Source organism: Chlamydomonas reinhardtii, chromosome 9 (assembly GCF_000002595.2).
Source record: "Chlamydomonas reinhardtii strain CC-503 cw92 mt+ chromosome 9, whole genome shotgun sequence".
Lineage (NCBI taxonomy): Eukaryota > Viridiplantae > Chlorophyta > Chlorophyceae > Chlamydomonadales > Chlamydomonadaceae > Chlamydomonas > Chlamydomonas reinhardtii.
This window is the reverse complement of record NC_057012.1, coordinates 1964985-1981405: the sequence shown is the minus strand read 5'-3', so window position 1 is coordinate 1981405 and position 16421 is coordinate 1964985. Positions and strand designations below refer to the sequence as shown.

Genomic DNA, 16421 nt, shown 5'->3' with positions numbered 1-16421 from the left:
CTCGAGACCACAACACCCAAGAACGCTTGCACGCCCCAAATAATCGCTTTCATCTTTGTATCTGTATGTGTATTGTCTCAATTAATTGGAAGGGCAATTCGACCGCAAAACGCGGATGTACGGCTCCGAGCCCCAATTCCCAAACTCGGGCAGCTTGTGTTCTCGCGTCTCAGCACCTGCCTCTTCCAGCCGCTATACATTACTGTAGACCCGGTGCACGCCACATTCGGTGGTGTAATTTTTACTGTGGCTGCCGGCTTGCTCTAGGACCACAAAATGCGCCTCTCTGCTCGCACTCTGGCCCAGCGGGCCTCGCTGCCCGCTCGCAGCACCGGCGTTGTGAGCCGTCGCAGCCTGGTTGCTCCTGCTCCTGCCCGCAAGGCCAACCTGGCCACTCGCGTCGCCGCTATTGAGGAGCAGCAGACCTCTTTCCAGGGCGACGAGCAGCCCGTGGAGGCCGCCCTCGATCCCGCCAGCATTCTGGATGTGGACCCCGCTGCTGTGGAGGAGATGGACCTGCACGAGCTGGACCAGGCCCAGGAGGACCTCCTGAAGTGGATGATGCTGGACGAGGCGACCCAGGAGGAGGACCTGGATGAGATGGTCGACTACGACGATTTCGGCGACGAGGAGTATGCTGACATGTATGAGGAGGTTGAGGAGATGCTGGAGGCGGTGGACTATGAGTTCAAGGTGGGCGACAAGGTCAGCGGCACCGTCATTGAGGTCGACGACGACGGCGCCTACGTGGAGATTGGTGCCAAGGCTATTGCTTTCTGCCCTGTGACTGAGTGCTCGTTCGCGCGCCTGAAGACGGTGAGAGCAGGGGTGCGGTGTGGACAAATTGGGGTCGTGGCTGCGGCCCCTGCTTGCGGGGTTGGGTCCTCACGCCTTCGGGTTGCGAGTGCAGGGGTCGTGGGCATGAGAATTGGCACCTAAACTTCTTAAAATTCTGCTATGCAGCCCCTGGAGGCCCTGCGCCCGGGCATGAAGCGCGACTTCATGGTCGTCGAGGACGAGGAGGAGTATGGCCAGGTCATCGTGTCCCTGGCTGCCATGGAGGTGAGGCCCAACCAGCGCTGGTCAACTGGGTGTGATCGCGCTTCGTGAATTGGGCCGGTAAATTGTGGCTCGCGGGACGCTCTTCGCTGTTCGAGGCCGGGGGCGGGGAACGAGCTTTTCATGATGGACGATATCGCTATGCAGTCCAGTTGCAGTCCCGGCGGAGTGTAGCGCGGAGGCCGACTGTTCAGCTGCAGCAAAGCTTCGCTGGCGCACGCGTGTTGCACGATTCAGGAGCAAAGAAATACTCAATTTAGTGCTATCGATGTGTTGTGGCAGCCATTGAGGGGGTTCTGGGTTCTGGTGTCGGGGCCGGCACACTCACCGAGGTCCCCCTCATGGCAATGCGTGCGTCCGCAGGCCACCACCTTCTGGCAGCGCATCCGCCAGCTGCAGGAGGAGGACATCACCGTCACCGTGTCCGTGGAGTCGGTCAACAAGGGTGGCATGCTGGTGAAGTTCGGCATCTATGACGGCTTCATCCCCGTCAGCCAGTTTGGCCCGGTGAGCCCAGCAGCTAGCGAAGCAGCGTGCTGCAGCAGCAGCAGCACAAGGGCGGGAATGCAGGCGCTGTGTAGTGCTTCTTGGCTGGACGCTCTGGTGCTATGCTGTGAGGCATGTGGGTTTGCTGGCACCGCTGGCTGGGGAAGGGGCTACCTGGCGGAACTGACCCTCATGTCTCCGGTGGCCCACGCAGTCCATCACCCCCGACAACATGGAGAGCCTGGTGGGCTTCGAGCTGCAGGTCAAGTTCCTGGAGGTCGATGAGGTAAGCGCTGATGAGTGGGTGGCCCGGGATCAGGGTCGGCCGGGAGTGACAACGCCATCGCCATGAAGCCATACCTGCGTGAACCTTGTGAGCGTGTACTGAGGCGGAAACTTGCGTTTGCACGGCGCGCTGCAGGAGGCCGAGCGCCTGGTGTTCAGCCACAAGCGGGCCAGCAGCACCGTGTCCAACGACATCCAGGGCTTCAAGGTGCGCGCGCGGGGAAGTTGCACCTGCGCGCCAGCATGGAGGGGCACAGCTGGCTTATCAACGCAGTGCTGGGCGCCTGCATGTGTGACAGCATGCGAAAGGGATCTGCTAGGGCGGTTAGTGGCGCGGAGCCGGAGCAGCAGCAGAGGGCTTAGCAGTGGAGGCATAGCGCTGGCGAAGCCAACGCTGGAGCTGGAGCCTCGGAGGGGGCGGGTTTGTAAGCCGCGGATACGGAGCTGCAGCCAAACATAAGCAGCACAGCACGGGGCTCGCGCGGAGGTAGCTGAGGAGACGGCGGCGCTGCAGCTAGCTAGCGCAATGTCGCTGCACGGCTGCGGCGCGGGTCTGTGTTGCGGCGCGTTTTTCGCGGACGCAGCAGCTACAGGCGGGCAGCCCTCTTCCAGCTTCAGGCGTCCTCGCACCAGCTCTGCGGACTGGGAGGGCTCGGGGCATGTGGGCGGGGCGTTAGGCACCGTCCCCAACACCACGAGCACAGTGCCTGAAACCCCTTTCCATATGCTTCGTGCCGGTGTTCTGCTGTCGCTGTAGGTCGGCGATGTGGTTGCGGGTGTGGTGCAGTCGGTGAAGCCCTACGGTGCCTTCATTGACCTGGGCGGCGTGACCGGCCTGCTGCACGTCAGCCAGATCAGCCACGACCGCGTGCTGGTCCTGGACAAGATCCTCCAAGAGGGCGACAAGATCAAGGTCATGATCCTCAGCCAGGACCGCGAGCGCGGCCGCGTGACGCTAAGCACCAAGAAGCTGGAGCCCACTCCTGGTGCGTTGGCGAGCTGACGGGCGGCTGGGGGCAAGAGCACCAACGCATGCTCGCCGGACTGATGCTGAGGTTGACGATGTTACGGGGTTCTGTGTTTGAACTTTCAATTGCTTTAATGTTGCGCAGGTGACATGCTGCGTGACCCCCAGCTGGTGTACGAGAAGGCCGAGGAGATGGCCGAGCAGTTCCGCAAGCGCGTGGAGCAGGCCGCCCAGAGCGCCGCGGAGCCGCAGCCGGACACCCTCGGCGCCGCGCCGGAGGGCCAGCCCTTCGTCTACTAAGCTAGCTATGCCGAGCGCCTGGCTGGACGGCAGCGTTCAGCCTGGCGATTTCGGAGGCAGGAGCGGGCAGCTGCAGCGGCAGCATGCTGATGCGGCGGTGCTTGCAGCAGCCGACGCGCCGCGGCAGCTGGGTGCGCCTGCTTGTAGTGGGCGCTTAGATGCTGGGTGGCGGGTTAGACAAAGGTGACGGCGGGCGGCGTTGCACGCCTGCCGCCGGGAGGGCGGCGCGAAGCGGCGGCGGGCCAGGCTGCCTTTCCTGCTGCGACTGCGCCAACGCGCTGCGGCAGGGCGGCAGGGGCACGCTGCGAGGAACATATGGCGGCAGGACAACGGGGCGGCTCGTGATGGAAGAAGCACACAGCGGCGTGGTGCCAGACAATTCAGAATGAGGAGCGCTTCATGAAGCAGCGGGGTTTCTGCAGGTTCACAGACTGAGGAAAAGAGAGCGTGCTTTCTGTTGTGTGTGCGGTGCGTAAGGTGACTAGTTTGGCCGGTTGGATTCGTTGGCGCTTGCTTGCAGGGGCAGGCAGGGCGCTCCTGCACGGTCGCGCCTTCGCTTTTGACTTTCGATAGATGATGCTTGTCGCGTGGGGGACATGGCCGTTGGGGCGTTCGTCCATCGGCCGGTCCTCCTCTGGCGGAGTCGGCGCTCCGTTCTTGGGCCTCCAAATTTTGGTACCCTGATGGGGTGTTCAGGAAATAGGTGGCGTCGGTAACGCCGCGTCGGCGCGGGGCTTCGGGTCTCGTCACAAACGCCGTCGGCGAAGCGCGTGCTTGGGCACACACAGTATTTTGCGCACTAAACCTGCGTTTTGTTCTGCGGAGGGGCAGTGGAGCGCGTAAGCAGCCGATGCATAAAGGCAGTTTTTTTGCTTCGTCTTGCCGAGTGTCGAAAGTATGTGTGTGAACCAGGCCGAGAGACAAATGATGACTTGACAACAGAGAGACAGATGCGAGCAGGTGGTGTAGGGGGGTGCCGCACGAATGCGGGGTGTTGATGTGTCCATGCGTCCTGGTGCGCATCCAGGAGTGCGGATGGCGGCTTGCCCAGGACGTGCCCGCAGGCATAGAGGTGCAGGAGGCTTTCGGGTGCTTGATGGGGGCCGTGACCGGTGGCGTGCAGGGCTCTGGCCTGTGAGGATCGCCCGGGATGCATCGAGACGTGTGCGCACTGATTAAAAGCACGGTAGATACTGGCGTGGCGCACGGAGATTTTCTCAGGCGAAGGCGCACACACGCGACGGCGGTCCCCAAGTAAAATGCGAAAACCAATTGCCACGACATTCCCAACAATCACATCCGAATACTATTCCAGCTTCCCCAGGCTCCTTTGGCCTGCTGAGGCGCCGGCTCACCGAGTGGATACGCCGTGTGCATGGGGGCTTGGCAGGCTGGCAGCGAATCAGCGATGGCTTGGGGTGCATGCATGAGTGCGCCCTGATCAGGGTTAAGCAGCCTCAACGCGCCTCCCAGCCAGCGTGGAGAGTCTGCCATGAGTGCGCTTGCATTACAGCAAAGGGCAATCCTCGTCTTTGTTCACGTCAGATCCAGCGCTTGCCTCCCCTTCTGCCCGCTCGCTTCACTCCCTCGTGCAATGCCCGTGTCACCTGCTTTTTATTTCCGTCCCGTCTCAGCTGATCAACTGCTACCTACCGCTCTCGAATACTGCTTCACACCCTCATAGAGCTTGCCTGCACCGACGCCACACGCTCCCGCTCACACAAGCCGCCGCACACGCCACGCACCAGTGCACCACACCTCACCAACCCTGTCTTCCTGGCACCATCCCCATGCCACGCCATGCCGGCCCTGCATGCTGATACTACCCGTTGCACTAAAGCGGTGACGACACGCCCGTGGTCGGATCCACGGCCTGGATCCCGGCCTTGATTGCGTCGTACATAATGAAGTGGATGGGCGCGCCGATGGAGGTTTTGAGGCAGTTGGCGGCGCAGCCCCGGTACAGCGCCGCCAGGCCGCCGCCGGGGCTGCGCAGCAGCTGGCGCAGGCAGTCGTAGGCGGAGCGGTAACGCACCGCCTGGGGGTTTGGAGCGGGGGTAGGTGGGCGTCGACGGAGGAGAGAGGGGCAGGGAGGGGCGGGTTGAGGCATGGGAGCCGGAGCGGGTAGGCCACAGACGCGGGCGGAGCTGGGCAGACACTGGGGAGCAGTTGCTGCAACACCTAGCGGGTAGATCATGACAGCCCCCCAGTACTGTCTGGTTCCGCGCACCTGCCCCGCTGCCCCGTTCATCTGCATGCAGCGCCGGACCTGCAGCATGTGAAAAGTCATTGGGTTGGCACATGCGTGCCCAGTACAATGCAACGACACGGCCAGTGGTAGTTTTGGGCATTCCTGCCACGCCTGCGGCGTGCCCCTGCCTACCAAGCCAGATCACCACGCCGCGAGCTCCCCGCCCCCAGTCCAACCCTCGACCTCCGCGTGCAGCCCCCCGCAACCCGGGGGCGCACACCGTGTCAAGCGGGTACACCACGGTCTGCGCCGACACCGCCGCCGCCGCGCCACACCCCATCTTCAGCAGCGGGTACCTGCGTGTGGCCAGGGAGGGACACGTGGCGGTGCGGACACATATCGCTCAAGCTGCGAGCGAGCACTCAACTCGGACCGCGATAGAGCACACGGTTGGTCGATGTGGCAACCCATCGCCGGCCTAGCGCGCTGCAAGGACAGGTGCTCCCCATCAACTATACTTTACGCGCTCCGATGTACAACTCCCGCGCTCTGCTGGGCAGCACTCACCACCAGGCCGACACCGACTCGCGGTCTGCGGGCAGCCGCCGCCGCAGTTCGTCATACATGGTAAAGCTGCGAGAGCAGGGGGTGGCGGGGTTGGGCGGCGGATTGTCCATGAAAGGAGAGAAGCGATAACAGCTTGGCGGGTGAGAGGGGGGTAGAGAGTGAAAGGACCGTGTATGCGATGCGGTGCGACACTGAAGGTTTTAGCTGATGACAACTTGGTGCGTGCAACCCCCTGCCCGCCTGAGTGGCCACAGCCACCATGCCTACATTCAAGTTTCTAACCCCCCCCCATTCAACCACTTGTACCCCCAGCCCCGCGCTGCCTGCGCTAACACAACCCACCCCCGCCCCCGCCCCCACACCGTCCCCACCTGATGGCCAGGTACGGCGCCACGCCGCCCATGGACAGCAGGCAGCCGCGGTACAGCCCCCGCACGCCCTCCTCGCGCAGCGTCGCCACCATGCACACGCGGATGTTCGGGTACGTCCGCCCCACGGCACCGCCACCACCACCGCCGCCGCTTCCCGGGCCTGGTCCCGCTCCTTGCCCTGCCCGTAGCGCCTGCGCCTGCACTACTGACGTGGATGCGGCTGCGGAAGCCGCCGCCGCTGACGAAGACGCGAAGCCGCGTACGTGGGATGTGGAAGAGGCGGCAGGCCCGCCAGCCGTCGGGCGCCCGCCCCCAGCACCTGTGGCGCTGGCAGCTTGCGGCGCTGCGGCTGCAGAGGAAGGTCCCGTTGCGGCCGCGCCCGCTGCGCCCGCGTGCTCCACCGCCTGAGCACCTAGCTTCGCTCCAGCTCCTGTCCCCGTTCCCGTCGCCGCGCTCCCGGCACCAGCCGCTCCGGCTCCTGCTCCCGCACCAGCCGCCTGCCCTGCCGCTGCGGGCCCTGCTGCCGCTGCCGGCATTGTCGGCGTCATCGAGGCGGAGGCGGCGGTCGCCGATGCCGTTGCGGCCAGTGACTGGTCTGCGGTGATGCGGGTGCGGCACAGGTCCAGCGGGTAGAAGAGCGCCGTCTTGAGGACGCCGGTGGCCGCGCCCGCAGCCAGCTTTTCCGCCACGCCGGGCGGCGAGCCGTCCAGCGGCGCGAACATGACCCGGAACTGGTCTGTTGTGTTTTGGGGGCGGGGGCCAGGTGGCAGGTGCAGGCGTGGGGTTCCCAGAAACGAATTGCGCCGGGATACCGGAATATCCATGTCAGTAGCGTGCAGGTTAGATGTAGGTGTGGATGGGAGGGGGCTTGCACTGATGAGCAATGAAGCCGTGAAGGGAGGGCATCGTCGCTAGGAAAGAGAACCCGGCGCGGACGCTGCAGGGTTGCACACAACACCTCATCTGTGCTTCTGAGCGTGTGCGCGCATGCTTCAGCCCGCTGGCGCACCGTGGACTGCGAAGCGGAAGGCCACGTCCGGAAACAGGCGTGCCACATTGGCGCCATTGCCGCGCCACAGAGACTGCGAGTTGGCAGGGTTGGCGGAAGGGAATGGTTAGCGAGCGGCGTCTGGAGGTGGTTGCGGCCACACACGCCGAGCAGATACCCGTTCGGCCGGCATTCTGTGTAGGCTTTCGCGCGCCTTTGCAGCCAGGGTGTAAGACACAGCTCTGCCATGGGCAACGACGGACTTGGAGGAACAGGTGGTGCCATCCACACGCCCTGAAGGACAGACCGTGCCTACCCTGCCGGAGCATGGCCACGCAACCCTATCCTTGACTGCCCTGTCCGGGTACAGAAGCCCCCTAGTCCCCCGCCTCGCGCCCGCCAAATCCACGCCGGGGCATCATCAGTGCCCCTCGCTGCAAAGCTCACCAGCACGCCGCCCTCCCGCGCCGGCAGCCGCGCCAGCACGTCCCGCACGCCCGTGTAGCGCGCGGCGGCGCGTTCGGCGGCGGCCATGTGCTGCACCTGCAATAGGATCTGCACCCACGTACGACAGCAAGCGGGAGGAGTGCGGCTGGGCGAGGCGGTTTTGGCCGCGTGGGCAGGCGTGTCAGCGGCATCCCTCCGGTGCTTCCTGTCGTGCCCTCCAACTTAACCGCCTGCCGCTCGACTGCCCTTTGGCTCGCAGGCCCCTTGCTATGTCACAAGGTGTGGCCCTGACGGCGTATCAGAACACTCACCTTGATCCGCTCCAGCGGCGCAACCATGGTTTTGGCGACGGCGCTGGACCCGCCCGAGCAGATAAGCTGAACGCTAAAGAGGCGCAACTGGTCGCTCAGGGCAGCGGTCCAGTTCTCCTTGATCACCAGTGGCTTTCCCGGAGGCCGCCCGCTCGCTAGCGGCCCCGAAAGCAGCTCCACCTGCCCCATCTGCCTCGACAGCGTTCGGTTGCAGCAGCTGCTATGGATCACGTAAACTTACAGCCAAACTTATATTTTCTTCTATGACGCTATCCTAAGCTCGTGAAAGCTGGCCAGTGAGGAGCATCCGGTTGTGATGCCTCGGAAAGAGCGTCAACGAATCGCAACCAAAGCTTTCCTGAATGCAAGAGTGTTGACTATGCACGTTCTAATTGAGAAATGTACAAATGGCGCATCGTCTTAGCGACGAGCTTGCATCGGGCGGGCTTTCCCTCGCCAGACTCTGTCGCAATCCGGTCGGTCTTCACAAAATTTGTATCTTAGCTGTAAATAAGCATCTCTAGGCAGACGGGTTCCCTTCGCGCCACACCTTTTTCCGTGTCAAATTGTAACGATGCTTCTCAGCAAACAATTCGCTGGGCCCCGGCTTTCTGCTCGGCCAAGCAGGCGACAGACGATGCTGCCGCGCTGCGCGCACAGTCCTGACGCGGGTGCGGCGCTTGTGGAGCGACGATTATAGCAGGCGGTTCCTTTTCGGTCGGCCAGTCATAACGCGGCGGTTCCCGCGACACCTTGATCAAGTGTAGTTGCTCATGTCGCGTCTGCGTGCAGGCATGTCAGATGAGCACAAGCGCAAGGCCGAGGTCCGCTCCTGGATTAACGCCTGGTGAGCTTTGTTGTATGCTCACCCGCGTGTACATACTTGCGTCGTCGTGTGCAGTTGGGGGTGGGAATTCTCACCGTGGCGGAGGTAGCCACGTTCCGTTCCACAGCCAAGGATGTTGCCCTACGCCTGGCAGTCGCAACGCCTACACCGACGCGGCGTGCACGTGCGTTGGTGGCAGCAGCTGTTTCGTGCGGTGTCAATGCTAGATGGCAAGGCGGCATAACCCAGCTCAACTGTTGTGCTCCGGTGTGGTCAAGTGTACCTGGCGGGTCTGGCGCCAGAAGCAGTGCCAACCACCGCCGCTGGGAGGGTTTACCTGACTGTGCGACATGCGCATGGCTTCGTGGGCGGCCCCAAAACGCGTATGTATCTGCGGCTCGTATACGTGGAATGCGGAGTACAGCGCTCCAGCCGTTTGGCCGCTAGCTGGCGAAGAGCGCATGTTTGTGCGGCGACGTCACCACGTTACAGCAGCCTCGGCGGCGCCCTACCTCCTTGCAGCGCGCGGACAAACATCCAGCGCCTCGCTCTCTACTCCACTTCCGGAAAGCCTCCCCATGGTTGCCGACAACCGCATCTGGCTTTCCCCCACCACTATGACCACCACCAGAACCACCACACCCAACTTGCCAGCCGCCGCCACACTCCAAAGTCCACACCCTCCTTTTCCCGCCCATTCCCCACCCGCCCCGCCATGCACACGCCCCCCGCAGGCGTGCCCGCTCCGGCCTGGCGCCTATGACCTCCAGCGCGGTGTCCATCCGGGGCGTGGTGCCTCAGGCCTCGGCCGGCGACTCCGCCACGCCCGCCGCGAAGCCGGCGTTCCTGTCCGACATCGGTGACTACGTCAAGCTGGTCACCGGCCTGGGTGAGAGCGGGGGAGAACGGCAGATGAGGGCAGGCGGTAGAGGAGGGGATGAAAGGAGGGGTGAAAGAGAGGGTGGCCGGGTGCCGGCCGGGAGGCGGCCGGGAGGCTGGGGCTGACCGATACGCGGCGGCGGGCCGGGAGGCGGGGATGCCTGGGTGGGGTGGTAAGGTGATGGGCGACGGCGCATGGTCTGCTGGCCGTGGCGGAGCGCGCCTTGCCTGCGGGCTTGGGCGTGCCTACGTGGGCCGGAGCAGGCGTTGAGGGAGGGCACCAGAGGGCAGAGGGGCTCCTCCGGCGGGGGCCTGGCGGGCCTGCCGTAGGGCCGAGCTGCTGGAGCGGCACTGCTGGAGTGCAGCACGGGAGCTGGACTGCCCACCGCTTCGGCCTGTTGGATTGAGGACGGAAGGACGGAAGGACTGGAGGACTGGAGGACTGGGGCGCAGGCGGCCCTGGCAGCGGTCGTGGGAGCCAAGTGCAGCGGGCTCAACCCAGCCGCGGGCGGGCCAGCCGGAGGAGGGAGGGAAGGGCCTGGGGGCGTGTGGGGGTATGGGGCGTGTGGGGGCATGCGCAGGTTGGGCGGCAGTGGGGGAGGGCAGCAGAGGCGCCGCGGCGTTGAGGAGCATGGCGGTGCAAGAGTGGCATTGCGGAGCGCCGCGGCCTGCAGGGCCAGGTGGTGGGAGGCCGTGTCCCCCTGGACGACTCGGCGGGGGCTGGTGCGCGGCGCGTCCAGGCCGACTGGGTCCTCCGGCGCCTGTATGGCGGGCCGCGGGGCACACCCGCTTAGCACAGCGAAGCGCACGGGAGCCACCCGTTTCCGAACCGTGCGGGCGCCGCTGATGCACCCACCGCCCACCGCCCACGCCCCGGGCCACCTGTGCGCATGTGCCTCAGCTCCCCTCACAACCTTACCAGCCGTGCGCCCCATCAACCCAAGTCCCCACTCTCCCTACTGCACTCCTGCACACCCCTGCCTCAGCCTCGCTGTATGCTCTGGACATGGCCATTAAGAAGGCCTTCATGGCGGCGGGCATTGTGTTCCCCAGGTGAGAGAAAGTGTGTGTGTTTACACGGGCAGGGGGGTCCAGGCATGACTAGTAGGAGAAGGCGATGTGGGGGAACGAGAAGGGGGGGCGCCGCTGCTTGCTGTGTACGGGTCGCGGCCATCGCAACGGACCCACAGCACCCAGCCATCCACCTCCCACGCCATCGCTCACCACCTTGCACCGCACCTCACCCCACCTCATCGCCACCTCACCGCCACACCTCCCCCGCCCCCCTTACCTAAATATGAATGCAACCCCTCACGTTTTAAGCTTGCAACCCCCCCTTCCTCCTCCGCGCAGCGCCCTGGGCGGCATGTTCGGTGTGGTGGTGCTGCTGCTGGCGGTGGGCGACAAGGCCGCGGACGGCATCCTGTCCTTCTACTCGCCGGCGCTCAACTGGATCGCCAAGTGGCTGCCGCTCTTCTACGTGGCCAGCCTGGTCACACTGCCGCTGGCGCTCAAGGGCATCGCGGGTGCGGCGGCGCGGCGGCAGGGCGGAGGGCGGCTGGGGTGGGGGGGCGGGGGGATGGTGTGGGGGACGGCGGGTGCGGGTGAATGGGTGGGTGGATGAGAGGGGAGGCGGGGTGGCAGCGTGGCGGTGGTGGGACGGCGGGATGGGAGCTGGGTTGGGTGGTGTGTGGAGTGCATGGGGGAGTGGGAGACTGGCTGGGCAGGGGGCCGCGTGCGGAGGGCTGTGCCGTACATGCGGAGGCGCGGGCTGCCGCGGCATGGGGCATGGGGCATGGGGCGGGGGCATGTTGTGGGCCAGGTTGGGGCACATCGCACAAGCCCGTCTTGACACACCCAACGACACACACACAGGCTCTGAGCTGATCAAGATCATGGTCATCCTGAGCGTGGGCATGTGCGCCACCCTGCTGTTCACGGCCCAGGTGGGGCAGAGCGGCCCACAGAGCTGGATGGGAGGAGGGGGGCACGTGAGCCCACCAGGTTGCGCCCGCCTGGGCTGCGTGCACCGCACACCAAGGCCGACTGGGCTCACACCGGCCCCCACAGCCCTCTCTCCCCCTGCCCTACCTCCCCTCCTCTGCCCCTGCCGCTCCCTCTGCCCTTAACCCTGCCCCTACTCCCTGCGCCCTTGCCCCCGCCCCGCGCTCCCGCCCCCAACGCCCCATGCCCCAGGTGACCGTCTTCATCCGCGAGCTGGTCAAGACCGAGAACAAGGAGATCGCCAAGGCCAAGCCCGCCTCGCCCTTCCTGTCCGCCCACTTTGTCGCCTGGGGTTCCGTGGCGGTGGCCTCGCTGGCGGCCACGGCGGTGGGCGGCGCCGGCAGCGCGCTGGGCGCCCAGATGGCGCTGCCGTTCGGTCTGGCGGCCACTGTGGGCGGCTACCTGCTGGGCAACGCCGTGCCCAAGACGCTGCAGGTGCGGGGAGTGGAGGGAGGGAGTGGAGGGAGGGAGTGGAGGGATCGAGTGGAGGGGAGGGAGTGGAGGGAGGGAGTGGAGGGGGAAGGGATGCGCGGGTTACTGGGGGCGTGGGGCGAGGCGAGGCGCGGCAAGAGGTAAGGTGTGGATCAACGCAGCAACAGCCTGTGTCCTGACGGGGTTTTGGGGTCCGGTAAGCTCACCACACGCGTCCGTATACCATGCCGGGATCCTCAACCCTACCGTCATCTACCTGGCCCCGCCCCTGCACACGCCTCACGCGCACAGGGCCTGCTGCACCCGGTGGTGGTGACGGCGCTGGTGGCCAACGCCGGCGCGGCGCTGCACGGCGTTGTGTACGGCGTCAACTACGACGCCGCACTCAAGCTGTACTACAGCAAGGTACGGCAGTACGGCTATAAGGCAGCATGCGGCCAGCAGCACCAACACCGGGGCATGGGCTATCTCTCCGAGCAGCCTCCGCCGTCTTCCCGAGATGCCTGCTGGTTCGACCACGTCCGCTCGTGCTCCGATGCTCCTTTCCTGCGCTGGCCTGCTCCTGCCCACCACCTAACTAGTCCTGCCGGAACGCCCTTCCTGCCCTGCCTGCTCCTCCCCAGGGCGTGGGCGCCATGGGTGCGGGTGACTTCCTGATGGCCTTCCTGGGCTGCGTCATTGTCAGCTTCGGATTCCGCATCTACCAGCAGGTGCGAGCTGATGGGGCGAGGCCACGCCTCATCCACAGCACTCGCCCTCCACATCACCACCCCCGCCCATCCCGCCATTCGTAATCAGCGTCACCTCCCACCACCGCCTCACCTGCTCACACGGTGTCCCGCACCGCCGATGCCTCCCACGCGCCCGCCCCCGCAGCGCGAGACCATGAAGCGGCACTACCCCGAGATCCTGGGCGCCACCTTCCTGTCCGCGTTGTTCAGCTTCTTCTCCACCGCCTTCGCGGCCAAGGCGCTGGCGCTCAACCCGGGTGGGTGGGCGGTTGGGCGGATGGGTTGCGGGGCTAGGACTAGCGCGCGGATGGGGTGGGGGCGGGGGTGGTAGCGAGTGATGGTGCTGCGAGTAAGGCACGGGTGTGCGCGTGTCCGGGGTGCGGGGGGGCGTGGCGTGGGCAAGTGCGGGGTTACCGGTGCTCCAAGTAGACATATGCTGGGGCGCGATGATGCATCAGCTTGAGCCGGGGCGAAGCCGCAGCCTGGGATGATCCGCTACGGGGGCAGCAGTCAAAACCTGATGGGTATCAAATCTCTCAACCGCCTCTTTCCGCCTCCTTTCCTTTCTTGCCCTCCCGCAGACCTTGCTCGCGCGCTCATTCCTCGCTCGGTGACTGTGGCGCTGGCGCTGCCCATCGCCACGCAGCTGGACGCGCCTCTGTCCATCACCGCCGCCGCGGTGCTGCTGCAAGGTGCGCTGCGGGCTGTGAGCTGCGGGCTGAGGCACACGAGATTGCGGACTGGGTGCATGCATGGGTACTGGGGTACGCATATGCGCGGCAGGGTGCGGGTGCGGCTCAGATAGCCGGGCGGAAGTGGGCCGCGGTTTTGCCTTGGTCGCTGCATGATGGCTGCGTGCTCGTGCTTGTCACCTTGGGGAGATTACCTGGTGGTGACAAGGTTCGGGCGTTGCGTGTTATAGGGTCAGCGCGCGCGGTGGGCCGGTCAAGCCGCACCGGGCCGTGCGGCCACTCACCGCGTTCCCGACGCTCACGCGCACACCTTCACCTATGTACACCTGCGCACACCTGTGCACACCAAGCCGCACCTAACCAACACGCCTACCGACGCCGCCTACCACTACTGCACACACCTACTGACGCCGCCTATCACTACTGCACACACCTATGGTATACGCACACAGGCCTGCTGGGCGCCAACTTCGGCCCCAACCTCATGTCGGCCGTCGGCATCAAGGTAGGGGCGCCTGCAGGGGCAGCGGCGCCGGGCACCCGCGTTGGCCCGTGCGCAGCATCTTGACCTGCTATAGAAGTCGTATGTGCGGTGTCAGTGGGCGCGCTCTTGCCCATTTACCCATGCCCGGCTAGGGGCTCTTGCGATTGGCTGTAATGACCACACAATTGCTATCACATCAATGTGTTCGGGCCGGAATCATCCCAATAGAGCAAGAACAGAAGTTACGAGTAGCAGATCCCCTTCTTCGCGTTGGTGTTGCCCATCATCTTGGCCTTGTGGGCGGCGGTCTGGGGCTTGCCCTTTATAGCCGCCGAAGTCTTGAAGCCAGTCTAGTCAGTGAGTCTAGTCAGTAAGGCTACAGTAAGTGCGTAGAGGCATGCTATTACGTGGCATGTCTGATCTAGTGGCTGGTCCCCTTCTTCTTCGCGTTGGTGTTGCCCATCATAGCCTTCGAAATCTTGGCCTTGTGGGCGGCGGCCTTGGACTTGCCCTTCATAGCCTTCGAAATCTTGGCCTTGGTGGCGGCGGAGTGCTTGGCCCCCAGGCGGTTGGACCGGGTGTCAAGCACTCCGCCGCCACCAAGGCCAAGATTTCGAAGGCTGTGAAGGGCAACACCAACGCGAAGAAGGAGGGGACCAGCCACTAGATCCGACATGCCACGTAATAGCATGCCTCTACGCACCTACGGCCATCAGCTGGTTGCCCTAGACGGTTAGATATGACATATAAGAGTTTCGGGGCTTTGGTGCCCTGTGCCTTGTCCCGCGGGTCCCCTCCACGGGGCACCCCACAGGAGGAGGGAAGGCGCTTACTGGTGTGCCCCCGCTTGTCGGGCTGTCCCTTCATTTGTAATTCGCATCCTTACTGACTAGACTTACTGACTAGACTTACTTACTGACAACCCATGTCAACCTGAGTGGGTCAGGCAGGTTCAATCCACGTCCCGCCGCTTCCGCGACCTTCCTTCAAACTCGTCTCCCTTTGAATTCTGTTACTGCCACAGGATACCATCGCCCGTGGCCTGGCGGCGGCCGGCACTGCCGGTGGCCTGGGCACTGCCTCGCTCACGTCCAAAGTGAGTAAGGGGCATCAGCATGCATGGGCACCAGGACAAAAGTCCTTTCGGACACAAGTGCCGACAGTAGCCCACAGCACGCATGCGATCCGTGAAAGGGGTTGCCAATTTACCGAACTTCGAAGCCCAAATCGACCGGGTGTGCCTTGATCGCTATAGCTGCACGCCCGCTTTACCATGTGGCCTTGCTTCTGGCCACCTCCACCAACAACACCCGTCCCAAGCCCCGTCGGCACTGCAAAAATTCTAATTCCTTTTCAACGGACGGTTATTTCCCGCTCTCAGGAGCCCGAGGCGCTGCCCTTCTGCGCCCTGAGCTACAGCCTGGTGGGCATCCTGTCCACCTTCCTGGCCGCCACACCGCTGGTGCGCAACGCGCTGCTCGGCATCGTCGGGTAGAGAGGCGGAGGCGGCGGCAGCAGAGGCGGGCAGTGGCCAGGCGGCGCAGGCCAGGCGGTTGGTTTGCCGCGCGGTGTGATGGGGGTAAGGATGCGGCAGCACTAGCAGCAGGCAGCTAGGAAGCTGGTAAGGAGGCTGAGGCGGGGCGGCAGCGGGGCGCGTGCCCGGCCGGGGGCTGGGCTGCAGCCAGCGGGCCTGTGGGCGGGCGCTGGCAGCTCGGGTGCACTCGGAAGGTGCAGCATGACACCCAGCCCCTGTAGCCGTGAGCTGCGGCGCCCCCCTCAGCATGGGTACACTTGGGACGGGGCATTGTGGAGGGCGACAGGCGGCAGGGCGGCAAGTGGTAGCGGATGGAGGATGCGTATGGTAATCAGGATAAGGCGGGCGGCTGGAAGGTCCGTAGGTGTGACGCGATGGACAGCAGAACCCCTGATGGACAGACCAATGCGTAAGGACGCAATGGGCAAATGGCGACTATCTTGCTGGTGTGCAAAGGGGTCGGCTCCGGGTGGATTAGTGGTGACGTGAGCGGCGGCGAGGGGCGGCTGGGCGGAGTTGGAGTCGGCGGGGTAGAGCCACGCCTGGAGGAGGAGAGATGAGTGTGCCGGCGTATGCAGTACGTACGAACATGCTCTAGCTGTGTGATGCCTCAGATTTGAGGGACGCAGGCACGCGCCCGGCGCAGCCACGGGTGGGAACCACACACATCGGGACTACGCTTTCCTGCCCCTTGCCATGTTCCATCACGAGCGCCCGGCGCAGCCGCTGTGCAGCAGGGCGACGGTGCATACGGTATGGCACACACGCCGTCCGGATTTCAAGTCCTTAGTTAGCCCTCAAGCCCCCATGCACGTGCCCATACATCCTGTCACCGACAACAAGTGCCTAAACGCACAATTTCATCTA

At 64.6% G+C, this 16421-nt stretch overlaps 3 protein-coding genes across 3 annotated transcripts; 2 read left to right on the top strand and 1 right to left on the bottom strand.

Annotated features, from left to right (window-relative positions):
* Positions 1-78: 78 nt before the first annotated feature.
* On the top strand, positions 79-4368 carry CHLRE_09g394750v5 (uncharacterized protein). Its single transcript, XM_001694433.2, has 7 exons — positions 79-816; positions 964-1062; positions 1423-1566; positions 1760-1831; positions 1967-2038; positions 2588-2816; positions 2943-4368. Exons 1-7 carry the CDS (start codon positions 277-279, stop codon positions 3095-3097), a joined length of 1311 nt encoding a protein of 436 aa, XP_001694485.1. The 5' UTR covers positions 79-276; the 3' UTR covers positions 3098-4368.
* Positions 4369-4376: 8 nt separating this feature from the next.
* CHLRE_09g394800v5 (uncharacterized protein) lies at positions 4377-8358 on the bottom strand. Its single transcript, XM_043065729.1, has 8 exons — positions 7973-8358; positions 7662-7769; positions 7236-7308; positions 6227-6962; positions 5856-5921; positions 5569-5644; positions 5328-5366; positions 4377-5135 (listed from the first exon to the last, which is right to left on the bottom strand). Exons 1-8 carry the CDS (start codon positions 8159-8161, stop codon positions 4932-4934), a joined length of 1491 nt encoding a protein of 496 aa, XP_042920925.1. The 5' UTR covers positions 8162-8358; the 3' UTR covers positions 4377-4931.
* A 120-nt stretch (positions 8359-8478) lies between these two features.
* On the top strand, positions 8479-16228 carry CHLRE_09g394850v5 (uncharacterized protein). The gene is made up of 14 exons (XM_043065732.1): positions 8479-8643; positions 8765-8819; positions 9533-9687; positions 10664-10730; positions 11031-11203; positions 11553-11623; positions 11874-12116; positions 12405-12518; positions 12737-12823; positions 12990-13101; positions 13426-13536; positions 13989-14041; positions 15045-15116; positions 15402-16228. Exons 1-14 carry the CDS (start codon positions 8610-8612, stop codon positions 15513-15515), a joined length of 1461 nt encoding a protein of 486 aa, XP_042920924.1. The 5' UTR covers positions 8479-8609; the 3' UTR covers positions 15516-16228.
* The last annotated feature ends 193 nt before the right edge of the window (positions 16229-16421 follow it).